The following is a 20,675-nucleotide window of genomic DNA, read 5'->3' on the forward strand; positions in this document are numbered from 1 at the left end:
TTTGAATGGTCAAGACCTCAGTTTTATGTTTCCCTTTGAAGTCAAAGTCTCAAGTGTTCGGGAACACTCTGGTATTGTTCTGGAGTGTTGTTTCTGTGCTCATGTGAAAGGGCATATGGTTAACTGTCATTTATCTTTGGAAAATGTGAAAAACACTACAGTTATGTGCTTAGATTTATCCAACCTAACAAAAAAGGGTATGCAGTCTTCATAGTGGCAAGGGAGAGTGATATATATTCAATTTACTAATTTTACTAATTTTAATGGCATTTCAGTGTCTGTAAAATTCCCTCTCTGGTTTTATTCTGGACTGTAGCAGTGAGGTAGAAGTTTGTTTTAAACTAACATGATTCTGCGTGCATGGATGTTTTCAGACTACAAAAAATCTTCCTGGTGCTTTTAATAAGATACTAATTTCCTTGCCAAGATTTATTAGACACCTAAGTAAGTCTGGCAGGAACATAATTATGAGGAACATATCCCTCTTTTGCAGAATAGCTTGAAGGAGTACAGGTCATTGCTTTGGAATTCTATCTGTTTACAGTGTTCCCTGAAGAGTGATCTATGTTGAATGTATCTGAAAGCTTACGGGTAGGAGGGAGGGTGAAGCCCAGTCAGCATGTAGTCATATATCCATCAACTGCATGTTTCCAATGATACCGTATTGTCTCAATGTGAAGATATCGTGATACGATTTCCAACAATTTGATTTGTAACAGTCCTCTAAAATGTCTAGCTGACTTTGTGTTCTCATTGTTGTTGCTCCTGCTTAGTCTGAAATTAAAAGTTCTGACAAGAAGCAGGGAATAAATCTCTCACTCTCTCCTGCTTTGTCCCCTTTCAGTTTTTGTTTGGACCAGCCATACTGCTGCTTCATAGTTATTGATATTGGTAGTTGGTAGTACTTTTTCACATTCTGGCAAGCATACTGCATTGAGGTTCTAATTAAAGTACATATTTTATGATTTATTCCCAATCAATTAAGACAACGATGCATTTCATTTTCTCAAGCTGGTTCAGTGTTTCTACAGCATAATTCTTTCACTTTTGCTACTACAGTGTATATGAGTATTAACTTTGAAGTATAGGGAATAATACTGAAGTATTGAAGCTTATAATTTCAGCATTTTTAGTTGCTTCATTGCCTTCTTTTTTCTTTCCAAAATTACTGTTTTTTAATCCTCACGTGAGGTGTTCTCAGTTGCTTAGAATTTTACAGATTGATGTTCTCATCTAGCATTGCTTTAATAGTGGGTTTCAAGTGAATTACAGCATTGAACATACGTGACACAAATAATTGGTATTATGATTTCTTAATTCAATGTTGTGGATTTTTTGGGACTACTCTTGTAATGCTGGATGTGTACTTCAACATGTTTTGTCTTGTGTTACATACATTGCTTGTCTGGTATTATGAACTTCTCATATATAATGGTGTGGAAAAAGGAAACCCTTATGGATATATAAATTCTTAAATTCATTAAATCAAATGGACTGTTTTCAAGTGAGATGAAAGATGACAATTTATGTGCAGCTCTATATGGATGTTTCTGTCACAACCAGTTCAATACCAAGAATTAGAGCAAGTTGCCTGACCAGTGATCTCTGACAAAGCCCAGTTGTTTCAGCAGCAAATATTATTGAATGTTCAGTGCCATTATGCATAATGGCAGTTGTAATTATTCTGTTGCAGTTTCTCCTAACATTATTAGGATTACTGTACCTAAGCCTGGAAGCTTATGTGAATATTCTTTCTGTTCCCCAAGCTAAAAGCAAGTAAGTTGTGACCTTCTGGTATTCACTAGTAGCATAACAACTATAAAGTTAATCATTATTTATAGTAAAAGGGCATGCTTTTACCCTGTTACTTACAGAACCTCATGTCCTGTGAGGCTTCATCATATGGCTGGGGATCTCAATTTGCATGCTTTTAGCTTTAGATTAGCTGGTAATTGGAAAGAGCGAATGTTTTGTGACTTCCGCACCATAGTTCTAAATTAAGACCTATGTGTCTCATTTGTAGTAGGCTGTTATGCCAAGAACTTGGGTAAACAAGTTATAATGCTTCAAGCTCCAGAAAGAAAGAAGCTCCTGTATTATTTTGTTTCTTATAAAAGTAAAGAACTCTCGTGAGTCTGTTGACTGCTTTTTCAGAAACTGTATTTTTGTTTTGCTAGATCTGAGATCCTACTAGCAGTAAAAATGTTGAGGAGAACAAGTTGTCTCTTATACTTTATATTATTTACCTTAGAGAGAAACATTTACTGAATGATTTGGATGATTTTTTACAGAAGATTGTATTGTTGATATAAAGTGAAAGTTGTCTCCTAGTTTTTCTTTCATACCTTCTTCTACTGAAATATTTTTGTATTTGTATGCCTGCATTTTGAATACGTTACTTTGTGTGAAAGAAAAAAAAAATCCACGTTGTCATATTTCTCTCAAATATAAATCTAGGAAGTCAGGAATTGGATATCCACTCTGTAAATCAAAACTATGAGTGATGTATTGTTAAAAACAGAAAGCCATATGGCATTACATTTAGAGTGCTTTGAGTTAAAAGGATTATGAAATACCTAACTGTATTTAAACTGTGAAACATTTCCTTTGTTTAAATACAGAAAACAGTAGGAGTTGACTAGGGCAATGCTGTAACTACATGGTATGTTTGTCTGTTAGATGAAGTTGATACAATTTTCGTTGCAAGGACAAGTTTATGAACATTCATACAAATCTTTGCTATGTATTAGCTGTGAAATGCATTAGCTTTTGGATCAATGTGTTTAAAATTACCATTTGCCTTGACTTTCTCTTTCTGCCTTTTAAGGTAAATACCACAGTTTATTTTGTGGGAATATACCATATGCATGATTCTCACTTTTTTAGCTTAGCCTCTTTGTCTAATGTTTAATACAGTTGTTAGCTTCTGGACCAAAGAATGCCTTCTTTTGGTTAAATAAGTACGATTATGAATTGTTTGTGAATTTTTATGTAAAAATACTATTATTTTGTTGAAGATGCTTGCTGTAAAATTGGAAAATCATTTTGGAAAATCCTTATTAAAAGAATAATAACCCACTATCTGCATCTGGTTTTCATTTTACTGGCTCTTGCAATGAATAGACTCCACTAAATAAAATAATGATGAATGTTAATGTCCTTACAGTAAGGACATTAACATTAATTTATGTTAATGTCCTTACAATAATGTCCTTACGCTGTAAGGCAAACACTGAAAACCTCTTCTATAAAAATACCAAATTTCAGCAAATATTGTCACTGTCATGTCAATAAATGAGGAGCTGTGTAGTCTCAATACTTCGTCAGATTTGGTGCTGCATGGGGCTATAATCATAGAATCATAGAATATCCCGAGTTGGAAGGGACCCACGAGGATCATCAAGTCCAACTCATAGCTCCATACAGGTCTGCCCAAAAATTCAGACCATATGACTGAGAGCACAGTCCAACTGCTTCTTAATCTCTGACAGACTTGCTGCCGTGATTACATCCCTGGGGAGCCTGTTCCAGTAATTTGCTTTATTAAATATTTCAAATAGCTCTAGAGTCTAAATTAGAGACCATTGCTGGCCAGTGTGAATACAACATAATTTTATTTGCAGAGTCTTAGAAAGCATATTGAAAAATATGCTGCCAACAGACTTTAGTCTGGATTACTGTTAGATACTTTCTGTGTAGTAAAAGAATTATATGTATTGTAATAATCCCTAAAACATCAATGAAGACAGTACTAATATTGGCTGCTTACTTCCTCTACTGTTTCTGATGGGTTAACTCAGAACCAGGGTTAATCAGGTACCATAGTTTTGTACTGCATCATACAAAATAATTATGTATGGTTCTGAATATCTCCTCATACTCATTGCTAATTACTTATTCAGTTGTTTCTAACTGTTGAGGTTAGTCAATAGACTCATTTCAATGTATATTCCTGTGAAAGTTCATGCTTCTTTGGATCCTGTTATGGAAGGCCTCCATTTAGTGGTATATGCTGTAGGTGTAGGGTTTTTGTTTTGGTTTGGTTTTGTGTTTGTTTTCTTTCCTTTGCAACGAGCATTGAGATTAGTATTGTTGCAAGTATGTATTTCGTTTTTGGTGCGTTATCCTTGTATAAACAGTAAAATGCCTGCAGAAAGTCTGTAATTTCTGGGAATTGGCATTCTTGGTTCTCCTTCGTTTGTAATCTTAGATGATAGGCAGCAAAGGCAAACACAATTTTTCATGAAGCTCATCAAAAATATGTATTCTATGTAATTAATTTGCATATAGTAGTGTATCGAAAGATGTGAACTACTTTTTACCATAAATTTATGACATTTAACATAGCATTTAGTAAAGAAATATATTTACTAGAATAAAACAGATTCTTGGTCCTTTTAAAGTAATTGGGTATGGTTTTACTGTTTCTAATGGCTTCAGGATTTGACCCATTGATAGTATGAGAGTTAGATGGAGGATTCATAGAGGCAGTGTAGACTTAAATCTGTTCTTTTGCTCTCCCTAAGCCTTCTTTGAATCCTGGGGGAAGACAAGCATCTGATGTAGTGCTCTTAAACCACTGGAGCATTCGAAATTATGATGTACAACGTGGGGACATTGTGTCATTGGTGTAAGTAATCTTACATATATTTCAATATTTATTCATATAAATGTTCAGCTATTTAATATTTATTTATTGAGTATTTTGTGTTTTATCTCTGGCATACTGCAGGTATATGTATGAACAAGGAACATCATTTGTTAGTAATGCATTATAGTTAGTCCTATAATGAGTTTGCAAAAGTCAGGAGAAGGTCAAAGAATGTATTATCAGTTTTTTACTTGAAAGGAGTGCAGTGTAAAATACTATGTGATACAGTAATATCTGTGTACAGAAATGGCCAAGAAAAAAGAGCTGTGATATAAAGAGAAAAAAACAGAAAAAACATATGGCTAAATGGAGTACAGGTTTTAATTTGTTTGTCTATGCATTCATATTTATGAGAAAAATAGCGTTTTCTTACAAATTAACATTATTTTTTTCTGGAGAAATCTTCCTACTGAATCAAATTTTAAATAATGTTACAAGAGTTCAACCTTCTTCAAAAAGGACTAAAGTACCCCCCCCCCCCCAAAAAAAAAAAAAGTTTTACCATTACAAGGGGGAGGTCTGTGTATCAAGCCAAAAGGTGGCAGTGTTTCGCTGTTGAAAATATTCAAGACTAACGAGACAGAAACTCCATTTCAGCTTTAATGTAAGATAGAAATGGAGTGCCAAAATGTGCATAACTGACACAATGATATAATACTTGTAGTACATGCTCGGATAGTTTAAGCTTAGGGTATCTAGTTTTGTAAGTGTGAAATGCACAATATGTAGATTACAGCAGAAGAATTGTCTTTAAAGCTACATTGTCTGGCTTCCTTTTTGTCAGCCATCTCTTCTAATTGTCTCATTTTATTCTACTTCTTCATTGTACAGGTAATTCATATAACAGTTTTTACTACCAGCTCTTAGAGCAAACTGCTACCCTCATGTAGTGTTGTTTTGTTAGAAACCTAAAATTTATGTTCTTTCTTGTTGTCTGGCATGTAAAATTATCTGTAAACGGTCTAGCTACAAATACAAATTTATTCATGTTTGCAACACCAAATATTACAGAAGAACTCCAGTTTGAAGTCACGTAATGACTACTTGCAGAATTTGATTTTACCTGTGTATGTGTCCCGCTGCCCAAGTCACGCTCTAGTAACGGTTTAAAATACTGGATGTACCTGGTTACTAATTAATTGACTGAACAGCTTGTTTTCCGATCAGAAAACAGAACGAATAGTTTCATTCTTATACTTCTTCAAGGTTTGTGGTACTGTCTGAACCAGCTGCCTTGATTGCTTTCACTTTGCTCTACGTTCAGACATGATGACTAATATTTTAGATATTGTGGGTGTTTTTATTCTTTTTTTTGGTATGTTTTGAAAAGTTCACTTACTGTTGATTGAGCTTATGTACATCCATGTGGAAGAAGTCACATTGTATTTGAGTGTTGTACTGAAGTTTTTCTTAAACATTTGAGAAGTACCCTGAATAGTTAGGCTAGGGAATTCATAATACACTTTAAGGACAATACAAACAATGCAAAACTAATATATTGAATATTTTTTGCTAAAAAGTGAGGTATATTTTATGTATCAGTAACAGCTTTTAGATTACTTCACGATACAGATTTGTTAGAAGCATCTTTGGCCTGCTAGTTGGGTTTAAAAGCTTACTGTAATTTGGAAGTTTTCACTGTTGTTGCGAAGACTTCTTCCAGTGAAGGGGGCCTACAAGAAAGCTGGAGAGGGACTGTTTGTCAGGGAGTGTAGTGATAGAACAAGGGTCTTTAAAGTAAATGAGGGTAGATTTAGGTTAGATGTAAGGAAGAAGTTCTTTACTCTGAGGGTGGTGAGGCCCTGGAACAGGCTGCCCAGAGAGGCTGTGGATGCCCCATCCCTGGAGGTGTTCAAGGCCAGGCTGGATGGGGCTTTGAGCAACCTGGTCTGGTGGGAGGTGTCCCTGCCCATGGCATGGGGGTTGGAATTAGATGATCTGTGAGGTCCCTTGTAACCCAAACCATTCTATAATTCTGTGACTTGAAGGATGCAGTACCTGGATGTGGTTATGTACCTATGTGGGTTGTTCGAAACTTAACCTTTTGTACATGAGGTTTTTATTAACAAGTTTTAAATATATTAAGTGAATATTTTTATCCTTTTCGTTTTGATTGTTTACCTATGATTTCTCTAACTCAGAAGTGAATAGATATGCTATGAATATTCATGAATTTTACTAAGTGGTCTTCATATAGTAGATTTGGGAGATTTGGGTGAGACATGAACAGGGAAGGCCAGTTTCCCAGTAATTTGCTGCTGCTTTTCCTGCTTCTGTTAGAAATTCAAATGAGAAGGTGATGGCGTGATGGAAGCAGGGAGATGGAGATGTAAAACTTCTTTCATATCCTACTTGGCTGCTTAACATTTAGCATTTGTTTTCTCTTTGCCAAGTCATAGTACAAACTAGCAAAGAGGTTGTGGGAGGGTGGTCTTTTGCAGGATAAGAACTTAGGTTGAATATTCCTTGTGACAGCTTGACCAGAGCCGTCCAAATTCTTTGCCTTCTTCATACCATCAGAAATGTGTCATTCTGGATGGGTGCTGTTTTTACCACAGCTCTTAAAAGGGATTATTGAGATCCCAACTGGCAAAGCGTAAGTAGATGGCCAAGATGGGTAGATACCCAGCGTAAGTAGATGGCCAAGAGCCAAACCTTGAAGCAAAGAGATGAATTAATCTTGTTGGCTTTGGATGCCCAAAGAAAGCAACAGTCAGCCTGTGGTTATGCTTGCAATATTGCTTGCAGATCCAAAAGTTTGTATTTTTGTTATCTGCTGACTTGAATTACAAATGAGCACCCTGTCCCCCAAGCATTTGGTGGAATTTATGTCAGGTTTAAGAATTAAATGAAGACCATCTTTATGGAAACATGTCATGTCTGTCATCCCTGACTTTGCATCTGAGCTGACCTGATGTAGCTGTAACTGTGCATCACAACCATGGCTGTGCAGTTAGTCACTGTGTGTACGCATGTGCATGTAGCTATTTTTAGGCATAATATTTAGAATGGCATGACTCCTTAAAATTATAAAATTAGAGTCAGATAAAACAAATGGAGAGAATAAGTTGGTAGCAGAGGATGATTTCTTTACTTTCAGTGTAATGTTTTAGAAGTAGCTAAATCTTATCCCAGCTTTTTAGAAGCTGTTCTAAGTTAACGTTTTTAATTTTAGCTTAAATCATACTTACTGATACCAGAATTAAGGGAGCTCAATGTTATATGTTACAACTTTTGAACTCACAATTTTAAATTTATTTGGAAATGAATATCATCATCCTTAATTTGATCACTTGCTTCAATGCTTAATTTTGACATTACTGTATTACTGGGACTTATATCAAAAATTAAACCAGGACTATTATTCCAATAAATTAAATAATTTCCATTATTATATGTTGCATAATACGCCTTTCCATCGCTTAAACAGATGCAAGGAAAGTGTGTTATTTTCTTTGTTTTGACAATGTTTACTTATCTTCACATTTTGCTTGGAGAACATCATGTGGCGCATGGGTTTATCTTTAAAAGATAAATGAATGATTATTTCTAGCAGACAGACCTTGATCTTTTGGTACTTTTTGTGGTGAAATAGGCATTTATTTTGCAACAGCTGTGCTGAGGTAGATGCCAACATTTATGATGAACTTTATCAGATATTGCAGAGTGGGTTATGGGATCCTAGTTGGTTTTACTCCAGAAGTTTTGAGTGTCAACTGCATTGTAGTTGTAGCAGTCCACATCACAGTGTGGGCTGTACAGCTCAAGCAGGTCCTTGGGCATATACGCTGCAACTGCACTTTGCAGTGCTAATGGAGATTGTACTCTTCTATTGTGTATTAATGGACATTTTTGCCAATTTACCTACACGTAGCTTGGTTTCTACAGTGTACAAATACAGGCTGTGGTAAAAAGATGTTGCTAAAGAATGTTTTATAGCTCTAGAATTCTTTTCTCTACTGCAAAAATCCCTTATATCCTACTCTCCGCTATCCTTCAGTCTCTACTGAAAACCTTGTATCCTGAGTATAAACTCTTCTCCTCTTTTTATTTCAAAATTCCTGTCTTAATGTAGCAAAAAGGTGTTGCAAGACGTAGAAAATGGCAAAATTAGTATGTATATGTACGGTTGTGATTTTTTTTTAATGGAAATGACAAATTTTAAGTAAGCTTTTGAAATGAAGACAACAGTATTAGCTCAGATTTACCTGTCTGAAAAAACATTTTAAAAGTTTGGACATTGTCGAATTCTTTGCTTGGTTAATAGATTTTTTAACAAAGGAGTAGGTTCAACAATTGTAGTATAAAAAGGATTGTTAGATTTTGAATGATGAAAGTTCAAGACTGTAACTATTCGCAGATACAAATTTTAGCTTTTGGAAGCTGCGCTTGTGTAACACAGATACTTCTGTGTAATAGGAGTATCCGTAATACAGTACCTTCTGCAAGGTGTGACCGAGAACAGGGACTTTGTAGGTTGCCAGGTGTCCCTCCATTTCTAAATTAGAATGTATTTTTATGAGTTAAATAGAAATATCTATGCTAATGTAATCTGGGAAAGGTTGAGGACCAATGCAATTTGTTCTGTGTGTTCTGAATGGTAAAATGTTTCTGAAGTTTTTAACTATAATAGCTAAATGAAAACAGGCAGTGTATTTAAAAACATATTTTTAAAGGACAGCAATAATAATAAGGAAAAAAATGTATATTTTGTCAGCTTCTTGTGAGTTCTCAAATAAAAGCATAATTGCTTTAATACAAAACCAATGTTCTACATGGAAGATTTATTGATGTTTAAAAAAAAAAAACAACTTACATTGTATCTCCTGTTCTGATGAAGAATATTAAGTAGCTTCTGTAACTGCTACCTTTGACTCTAAGATTGTTTTCAGGCCTTTTGGTAAGCTACCTTTAGATAACTGCTAGATGTTGTTATGTGAGTTTATATGTGTATTTGAACTTTGGAAAATACAGTACAAATCAACATTCTGGAGGAAGAATCAAAGTACTACATGCAAGATTGTCTCTGCTGTGGTATCCCTCACTGTTAGCTATTCAGAAATGGAAATGGGAAAAGGTAGTTGCCATGATGATTTTATTTGGCAGTTCAACAAATTTCAGTCTATTCACACAAATCTGAATAATCCACATTTTGAAGGAATGTGGTCCTGTTCGTATGATGGAAACAAAAGAATTCTCACATGGTGTAAATTCAATACATACTCTTCATAAAACATTGCTAACTGGAATTTCATTAATGAGACTAGCCTAGTAAAATAAAAATCAGTAAGAATGTACTTATTGAATGAACTGCCTTGAATTTGAATCAGTAGCTGTAATTATAAAAAGACTTAGTACAAAATTCTGATAGATGTAGCATGACTGAATATTTACTGGTTCTCGCATAAATTTTACGAAGGTTTTTTGTGGCTAAAATATTGAACTGCCTTTTAAGAATACCTCCGCTTGACCTTCTTAAGTCTTCCAATTTCTATTCTCTTTTTGTTTGTACTTAGGTCCCTGTACCAAGTCATCTATCTTCTGGCAGGCAGGACACTGCAAAAGAGGTTGTGCTGACATAGAAGCTAAATAATCACTTTACTTTCTGGGCCTCAGTGACCTCAGGAAATCTTTTCCCATTCTGTCCCTTTGGCTGGAAGAAAAAAACTCATGTCTTTTCCTGATAAAAATCAAATATGTAGTTCTACTATTATTATCTGTGTTACAGTCTAGATATCATACTATATATGAGTGCGTTAATACTGTTGTTGAAAGAAAAAAATGTTTTTTATTTACAAAGTAAATAAAATGCACTTTTTAAAGAATGTTTTTAGATACTATATGTAATCCCAGGATTTTTAATGAAGTGCTTAGGATGAGTTTAAGTGGGCAGTTATTGTAGTACTGTGGAAACTGAGCAGTTGTGGAGGGAAGAATTTGTTGTATTTACAGCTATGGTTATTGAATTTAAAGTCTATTGATACAAGTAGGAAGTTTACAAGATTTGGTTGCAACAATCATTGCTGTAGAGAGTCTAGATAGATTATTTGGACCAAAAAGTAACAGATATGATTTTATGACTTTAGAATTCCTTAGTGGCCAATTTGCAACTATGATAATTAAAAAGAAATATCTTCTGTTTTCTAAAAAGTTAATGATGTGGAAGTCAATTAAATGGTTGGGTCTCTTTGTAAAAGAGGTGTTAGTTGATAGGGAAGAGTCTTGTATTCTTATAAATGGTGTCAGTGAGAACTTCATATTCTGGTTGATTTTGGTTTTGTCAGCCTAATGATAGTACCTTGCTATTGAATGAAGAAAAAAATTACTGCTTTTTGAGAATATTGCTTACTGTATCCATCAGAATCCTACACTGCAAGTTTACTAAAGCCACTACATTGATTAGTGAGTTAAGCTAACAGGACAAAACAAAACCGTTAATGATAAAAGATGAAATTATCATTCTATCACAGGAATATATCAGGTAGTATTAAGTCTACATAAGGTATTTGATAGGATAAAAGTGGATCTAGAACCTTGCCATAACATCAGTAAATCCTACTCTAAAAGCAAATGTCAAGATGTAATAACAGGATCAGTTTTTGTAAATTTTTGTTCAGTTTTTGTAATAACAGGATCATATATAAATAACAGTTTTTGTAATAACAGGATTTTGTAATAACAGGATCAGTTTTTTGTTCTAGTTAATATACCTTTGAATAAATTTATGGACATCAGTGTGGTTGTCATAAATTCTGTTTAAAATGTGAATTCCCGTTAGTTGGAAAATAGCTTAATCTTCATGACTGCTAATGAGACAGTTCCATCAGTTTTTATCTGAGGTATTGCTATATAGAGGCTGAGTTGGAGAAACATAAATCACTATTACCGTGCCTTTTGCTGTTGGCTTGATCATTTTAATTTACTGCATATAGTATTTGCTTTCCATTTCAAATGCAACATTGAGGGAGTTGACAAAGAAATTAAAAACAGATATACTGACTGTGATGTTTGCTTGAATTTACTGTTGAGACAAGTAACATAAGCTTCCACAAAGATATACTCTAGTGAAATGAAGGGTAGTTACGATCTTAGCAACCGCAGTACCAATTCAATAGCCTCAGCATTAAAGCTGTTCTATACAGCATCACCTGCAGATCTACATTCCTTGTTTCAAGTATTTTGCTTCTTGGCCCATCTCTGTTCACCCTGGAATTTCTGAAAGATATGGCTCTGTAGCACCTCAGTCAGATTAGGATGAGAATAGTAAAAACAAGGTGCATTTGAAGTTTCAACCAAATATATATGTTTCTAATTCTTTGGAAGGCAAGGAAGGTGGGAGGAAAACTGGTTGTGTTGTTATCTTTAAATTGTAAGATGATCAGACAAGGTGTTAGCAGCTAATTAGTAGATAAGGGGGACGTGCTGAAGGAGAACTGTTAACAGTAATTTGCAATCTCAAAACAGAATTAATTAATTTATTTATTCATTTGATTAATTGATTCCTTTATTTTTACTTTGCTTTTTAGTAATCAGGCTAGCGATGAGGAGGAGAAAAAAAGCAAAAACAAAAGACAAAACACCTTTCTAACAAATGAAGTAACTTTTACCTGCCTCTATTCAATAGAAAAGGAAACGGTATAGAATAGGCTTTTCTACTGTTCTTGATCATGGGCAGTCGCAGTATTTTGGAGATACTGGGTATAAGCGGACAGCTGCGTGAAATATTGCAGAAATTACAGCCACCATGTGATTGGCTGGAAAGCTGTCTGTGGTCCTGTAACTGCCTGACTTACAGCATGATGCCTGACTGCCCTGTGAAGGTCATGTTGAGCAAAAGGAGCTTGAAAGCTGCCTTGTTTTAGAAAAATATCACTTTTTCCTTTTGAAATATTTATAATTTAGATGCTAGGAACTTGCTTTGGTTTCAGCAGAATCTGATGATATAAAAGCCATCTGTGTTACAGGTACAGAAAGGTAACAATATATTTTTCCTAAACTTTTTTTTTTTTTTTTTGTTTAACCTTAGAAAGTTTGACAACTATGAGAGGGGAGTATTTGATACGTTTTTTCACAGTGCGTTTCCAGTTGCTGAGAAGTAATTGTTGATTACCTCTGACTGGCATTGCTTGTAGGTGCCTAGAGCTAGAAAAGGCATTGGAATAGTCTACATACTCTCATTGTTGGAAGTAGCAGGAAATACAATCATTTCATTTCATACAATTATATCCTGTGTAGGTTGTTCATTTAGAAACTTCCTTAAGTAAATTCAGACTGAACATCTTTGATGGTGTATGATAAAAAATGTCATGGGTATTTGTATGGTTATCCTTGCACAAAAGTCTGAAGTGTATTGTTGATGATGATATGTGTAGATGGATTGTAATATTCAAATGTGTTCTCAATACAGAATCACAGAATATCCTGAGTTGGAAGGGACCCACAAGGATCAACTTGATGAGTACTAGCTTAAAAATTCAGAGGACTGGTAAACTGTAAATAAACTGATAGCTTAGGAAAGTAATTTCCTTCCCTTGAAAGTAAAGGTCTTGTGGGGAAGCTAATGGACCAACCATGATTCCTAAAGATGTGTATCAAATACTTAAACTTAGGTTCCACTGAACTGATGAAATGCTGAGGGCTAAATTGATGAAATACCAGACTCAATTTAAAAGAACCTTCTGGTTGGATTAAATCTTAGCTTTCATACAGCTTTACTTGAATCTGGAAGGATTCAAACGTAATACAAATTTTAGGTCTTAAAGACGTTGTATCAACTTCTGTTATGAACAAGTCCTATTCCTGGAGGGGAAGAAATGAAAAATCTTTTTGTAGAACAACTCCAAATATCAGCTTTTTCTTTCTTTTCCATATGAAACCATTCTGTTTCAAAGATGTCCAGTTCCTTAACATCAGCGCTTTAATACTCCATTGCTAAATTGTTGCCTGCAGTAGTGTGAAAGCTTTAACAAAGATGTGTACATAAGATGTTATAATGTGATTCAGCAATGCTTGAAAACCTAGAATGCAGTAATTTCTCTTCAGCAATGAAACTTGATTTTTTTTGAGAAAACAGAGGGACTGATGTCCTCTATATAAGCTGCTAAACAAATTAAATTGTTTCCATAGCTTTTTGAGTGTACAAAAAGAAATCTAAATATATTTTACCCCTTCATGCAGTTAGGGCAGCTTCTCTTTTGTGTACAATCTGGGAAATACTGAACTGATATTTTATTATGCAGGATATTTCATACTATTTGTTCTTGGACAAATTATAGTTTAAATACTGCCACAACTGTCTTCATATCTTTTAGTAATAACTTCCCCTAAGCCAGTTGTGTTATGAGCAACCATAAATATTAACTGCAGAACGCTACTTCTAGGAATCTTTCAATGCACTATGCATATGCTGACAAAGTGGGTTCTGCATACCTATCAAAAACATTTATTTCTGATCTAATTGGTGAAGTTGGAAGAAAAACCAAGGGTCTTGACCTGTGCTGAGTATATTGTGGACATGAATATTTTTGCATATAATAAGCAGAGTCTTGGCCTTGTTTTCTGTTTTCTTTCTTTCTTTCTTTCTTTTTTTAAAATAGCCTGTTAGCAAAGGTAAAAACAAGGGAATGGCAAATTATCATGTTTAAAATGATAATTAACCTTATCATCACTGTATTTTCTAGGGAAATTATATTAGGCTGCATTCATGAATGTAACGTTAGTCTTTTATGTGCAATCAGCTGCTCCTGGAAAGTGCAGTTGAACAAAATTTAGCCTTAAATACATACATATATATTTGTTCTGTTGAGAGGGGACCTTACTGCAGTTGTCAGCTGCGTTGTTGATTAGTTTCAGAGAAATGGAGTCAAACTCTTCTCAGAGGTGCACAGAAACGTGATGAGATACAATGGCCACAGTTTTAACAAGGAAAATCTGACCAGATTGAAGACAAATATTGCACAATTATAATGGCTAAGTCATTCTCCAGAGAGACTGTGAAATCTCCCTCCTTGGAGACATTCAAAACTTGATGAGCCTAAACCTGAGCACCCTGACCTACCTTTGAAGCTGAGTCTGTTTGGGCCAGGTGGTTGAAGTGGATGACTCCCAGAGGTTGCTTTGAACCTGAATTATTCTGTTTCTCTACATCAAATGGAATTTCAGCAATTGAACTTTTAAGATATGAGACAATTGCTAAACCCTTCAAAGTTAGAAGTCAGCAGTACCAGTTAGTGTTTAGATTATTCATTATGTTGCTTTTAATTGGTTTTATAATGCAGAAGTGCAGCTTGTAAAAACCTCATCTGTAGATGTGTCTGTGGTATTTGTCTTACAGTAGCATCTAGAAGACCCAGTCGTGCTTAGAAAGCCCGTTGTGTTAATAGGTGAAGGTACAGAAAATGGTAAGATTGCATTTGGTTTGATAACTAGACTGTAAATTTTATAAAGCAGAAGCAATGAGCAGATTCAGGCAGATGCATATAACGAAACAATCAGTGTGGTGGGTGGCAATCTGCATGCAGACAGCTAAACGTTGGGTCATGTTTAACATACTATAGTAAAGGAAACTCCTCTGCAAATGTGTGTGGAGAGCAGTTCCCAAGTGAGAAGAGGAGCCTGGAAAAGTACACAAGTAATTGTTTGCTCACTTGTTAAATTTTCAATTAAGTCTGACTGGATTCATTCGTAAGAGGCAGGGTCAACATTTTGACTGTAAATCGGAGAGAAATATGTCAGGAATAAAATATAAAAGACACCTAAAATGAAGGCAAACAATTTAATATGATAGAAAAATGAAAGCAGTTCAGTTGCAAAGAGAGGGGTTACTTGAAAAATTTAGCATCGTGGCTGTAATTTAATGACTCGATGCAGGAAGAATCTACAAGAATCTTTTTCACTTATCTCATAGATAGAACTTAAATTGATTTGAACTTGACCTATCTCCTCTGCCAACATACAGCAGAATAGATACAGTCTGCTACTTTTTAGCCATTCAGCTTATATTCTCCCTGGTACTGTAGATATCTTCTTTTATAGCTACCTTTTATGAAATGGAAAAACGTAGCATATGAAAGCTCCTTTTTAATTTTTTCTTTATGCATAATATGGATTCTATGGGGAAAAATATGGATGACTTTGAATAGTAAGTTGATTTCCCCAAGCCTGTTTAAAAACAGACAAATAAAAAACCCAGGAGATGATCAAGGTTTTCAATGAACATCTTTCTCATATACCTTCAAATACAGATCATTAAAAAAGAGGTACCTATTGAACATATTTCTCGTGTTATGTGTTGTTTCATATGTCTGCTTTAAGGGATGAATTAGTGGCATTCTTAGAACAATAACTTTGATGTTCCAATAACTAGGGCAACTATAACGAGAGAAGTGTGGTCTTGCCATATAAAAGGAAGTATATTGTCAAGCAAGCAAAAGATAATAACGTCCTGTACACCCAGAAGGCCTGCTATGATGTTTGCGTCTGCGTAAGATCCCCTTTGCCCTCAGAACAGTCTATTTTTAAACTAGTGCTGAGTTTGACCTTAGTAAGGAGATACTGTTGGAAGATATTGAAATGCGTGATCATGCACAGTGTGTTATTCAGTCCTATAGGACACCGATAGTAGTAATTTTTCTACAGCGGATTTGTATTAGTTTGCAGTTTCCCGGAGTTCAAAGGCTTATCTGTTTAACATTAAAAGGGAAACCTTAATTACAAATTATATTCCATATCCTTAATCAAATAATAGCTTAGCTGAATGCATGAGGCAGACTCTTAGTTTCATTGTTCTGGACGGTTTAGGAAGGGATGGTTTCAGATCTCTGATTAATATAGGAAGAGTGTCCATGGAATGTGAATTGCTGACTTGGTTGAAACTACATTTTCTCTGCTGTAAGCTGTGATTTCTCTCTAAGTTCGGTGAAAAACAGATTGTTCTAGGTTGGTATGACCATTGCTTCACAGGAACAGCATACATACCTTTAGGAGTTGAAGGGGGATGTTGGTGTGTATTTATTGTAACATATTCAAAATACCTTGCAAAGCCAGAATTTGTAGGAACAATAGTCTTTCATGGGCCTCTTGTGGCCTTCTAAGATAATGCTTGACCTTTACATTTTCCCATGATATCTGGACTGTAATATTGAGCGCTAGCTAGATTTTTAAATGAGTTGACTTAACGTTTGTCACCCTTACTGCATGAAACCTTATGTTTGCGTGTTGTGAGACACTGCTTCTTGTGCATCAGCAGGACTGCAGTACTAACTACAGCTTAACTGAGGAAGAGGGCACCGCATTCCATATGTTTTAAAACTGATGATGAAAAGGTATGGTGTTAGGAGGAGTCTTTACTGGGAGAAATCTTTGAAAATTATAACTAACACTAAGTTAAACTTGATTTAGCAAAACAAAGGACCTCTGAATGTCCAAGCACGAATTTAGCAGAAAATAAAAGCATATATCAACATCTGAAACTCTGTCTTCATGCTTCTTAGTTCTGATAATTAAAACAGCTAAGCACTTTCATATAGGATCTTTACTCCTCTTTCTTTTTCTTTTCATGCTTCCTTTTTGAAACATTGTCTCAGTGGTCATCTGTGTGAGAATTTTGAGTAACCGGTCTTCCAGATTTAATCTTCTGGACAGTTGTCATTTTCTAATCCCATGATTAGAAATTGACAACTGATGTTGAAGAGTTTGCATAAAGTGAGTTGAGGTTTATCTAAGTATTTAGACAGGGCAGTAGTTGGTGCTGTGTTGTGTTGCCTGGATGATTGTGGTCTGCTCTAAGTTGCCTGCTTTTCTGAAGTCTGCCCTTATTGTTCCAGCTGTCTCATTCCAAATACGGTTTCCAGTCTTCTCCTTTATAACACTTAGCATTTTTGTTTGTTTTAATGCATGTTTTAATTAGCTTTTACGCGTACTTATTAATCAGGTATTACTTATTATACTTATTAATCAGGTATTACATAGCATTACATAGTAGTCCATATGTGAATGAGCTGATCTATTTGAAAACACTTAGATCTCTCAAAGACTCTTTTAACAGTTGTATTTAGGATTTCTGTGATGTTTTAACTATATGCAAGGCAACTCAGCAGGGTTTTTCAGTTCACAGGATTTGCTAATGCAGCAGCAGTTAACTGCCAAGGGAAATTTAAATTTCAAGGGACACTTCATGTCCTGATTTGCAAAAGCTCTCCTGTGCTGTTCCAGAAATTTCTGCTAGCACCTATGTTTAGCTGTACCGTGGGGCTTGTTTCACCTGCTGTATACTGTTTCCTAAAGCTCATGAAGTATTATATTGCAGCAACAAGTATATTCTCTAGGTGGTAGTGGCAGGGCTAGCAAACGTGTCAGCCCCTGGTGTTCAGGCAACATATGCAGAGCATTTAGTCTTATTAGCACAAAGCGTTACTCCAGGCTAGAAATAATCCATTTTGGTATCTAATCTACCAGTTATATTTTTACTTTATGATATGTTAATACTAATGTTGCTGATACTGGAATGGGCTCAGAAAAGGTACTAATGTTTTTCTTTGTCTCATACTTGCAGTTGACAAAGTGAACAAATAAAACAGATCAATACTGTTTTGTCATGAGGCTCGTGTCATGAGATTTCATTTTGAAAAAAAAAACAACACACACACAAACATGAACCTTGAACACAACAACAGTTTTATGATTCCTATATTCATAAATTCCTGATAGGTCTCCCACGTGCTTTCGAAGAATAAGGTGGTTTTGGAAATTGCTGTCTAAGTTTAATCCAAGTATAAAGATGAACAAATGTAGACTGGTATAATAGCTGATATTCAAAGTGATCTTTAACATTGGAAGTAAATGAGCCACACTAGGAATTTGTGAACTGTAAGAGCAAAAATATGAATGGGTGTTAATTGGTGAGATTTGCTTAAAAAAAGTATTGATCATATTCTTGCTGACAAATAAGAGGCTTGCATACTAATTTAATAGTGCTCATCATATGTATGTAATAGTTGTCTAATTTCATATTGTATAATCTATTTGTGAAGTATTCATTATGGGCAACGAGAGGTCATATTTTGGAACAGCTGGCATTCAGTAGCAGGATGAATGGAACATATCACTCATTTCCACCGTGGAAGTTCGTAAAGGTGTATGTTGTTTTTGAAAGTTGGTCATTTTCTCTTTTCCTTGAGTGATTTGGAACAGAAGTGATGTTTGGTGCTGTTGAGAATCCAGACCGTGAAAGGATTTGGAATCCCTGTTGTCATAATTCTTTGAGTGTATGAAGCTCATGTTGCCTGGGAGAAGAGACACTGTAATCCCCTCCTTGCTCTTCCAATTTACAGCCCAGAAGATTACTCGTCAACTTTTTATCCTTAGGGTCAAAATCTACTATATATTTTAAAGCAGTTCAGAAAATCAGACTTCCAGTAAAACGGAATATGTTAAATTCATTTATTTTACAGTTTAAAAAAAATCAAAACATAAAAAGGATATCTACACTCTTTTGTTCTATATTATATACAATTTTTAGATCCTAGAATGACAGTGTTTTATTTGAAAATAACATCCCTGGTTTTCTATTGTACTGAAGGTGCATGCAGCAACTAAAGGGCCTCCACCCAGAATGGCAAGCTGCTGGTCAGATATGGAATTATTCAGTTTCTTAGTAATGAGCAGGAAAGATATGTGGGGGATGTTTCAATTTAGGGTCCATTTAAAACAAAACTAATTCTGGCATGTATTTACAGGCAAATGAGATTTCTCTATAAAGCTTTCTGGCTATCTCAGTTAGGATATTAAGGAGGATACTAATAAGCTGAAGCAAACCTGTAGCACAGCAACAAATGTGATTATGAGATTATATAGAAGAGTGCTCTAGAAGCATATATTTGGGTTTTGTCTGTAAGTCATGGTTTCTGATGATCAGATTGTGTCTGGGTCTAAGGTCCTGCCCAAGCCACAGGTGTTGTGCTATGGGATGATTTTCAACTCTCTACTCCATTTGAGTGGATAAATCTTGGGATGTCAGTCACACTACTTTCAACCTGTCCTAATAACAAATCCAGAAACATGAGAGAGAAAACAAGGAAGATGAGAACAGACCTGTGGTGGAGAACAAAGGTACATGATTGACACCTTGTGAGATGCTTCTGTTTTTGTTGTTCCCAGCGGAATTTTGATGGAGAATCTCTACTGAATTGAGATTCTAGAGAAGGAATTGTGCCATCTTCATTTTACTTCTGATCTTATTTTTTTATTTTTTATTTTTGTCTATGCAGACTTACTTCAATAAATAGGTTACATTGATACTTTGTTACAATGCTTGCAACAGACTAGTTCATCTGTTAGTTTGTCTCATAAGCAAATGTCTCCTCTCTTTGTGGCATATTTTGACTTTTTTTCCTCTTTTTTTCATTTTATAAATCTCTAATTAAGCCTTAAAAACAAAGCCTCTAGGCTATTATTTAATTCTTCATTATATTTTGTCATGCCTAAGGGTGCTGCTTTTGGACAAGAGTTTCATTGTTCAAGAAGCTCCACATAGATTTGTTCGTTGCCTCAAGGACGGGGGTTCTGCATTAGACTTCCTTCAATCATCTTTATTGTTTTCATAGTTAGATACTGTAAATCAAGACTCACCAGAATTTCTCTGTAGTCAATGGAGAAAAATGAGTACTTCCAAAAATGAATTTTTATTAATTATCCTTAGACATTTCACTTTAAATAATGGGCCAAATAAATATCATGGATTTTAATTTAGAGTAAAACCATTGTTCTATATGGATTTTCCACTGCTGTTCCTAAACTAGATGCCCTAATAGTATTGAAATTACTTGATTTTTTTCTCCAAACAATTGTATGGATTCTTTATGCAGAATTTACTTACCCTGAAATAATATTTTTCTACATCACATCTTTAATTTCATCGTAATGCCTCTTGCTCTTCACTGTACACATCTTGGAGCATCTTTTTGAGATTATAATAGTAGCTGAGTATGCCAACAAGGGTCTTAAATGTTGCAGTAAATTTTCATCC

At 35.0% G+C, this 20,675-nt stretch overlaps 1 protein-coding gene across 5 annotated transcripts in view; it reads left to right on the forward strand.

The window, feature by feature from the left end:
- IMMP2L (inner mitochondrial membrane peptidase subunit 2) overlaps positions 1-20,675 on the forward strand; it is a 468,784-nt gene that overhangs the window by 12,181 nt on the left and 435,928 nt on the right. For 4 of the 5 annotated variants that reach the window (XM_040550667.1, XM_040550673.1, XM_040550688.1 and 1 more), the window contains exon 3: positions 4,527-4,630. In XM_040550667.1, the coding sequence (XP_040406601.1) occupies positions 4,527-4,630 (104 nt within the window). Of the gene's footprint in view, positions 1-4,526; positions 4,635-20,675 lie in introns of those variants that run through there. The other variant, XM_040550696.1, reaches the window with a different exon arrangement.

Source organism: Cygnus olor, chromosome 1 (assembly GCF_009769625.2).
Source record: "Cygnus olor isolate bCygOlo1 chromosome 1, bCygOlo1.pri.v2, whole genome shotgun sequence".
NCBI classification, from domain to species: domain Eukaryota; kingdom Metazoa; phylum Chordata; class Aves; order Anseriformes; family Anatidae; genus Cygnus; species Cygnus olor.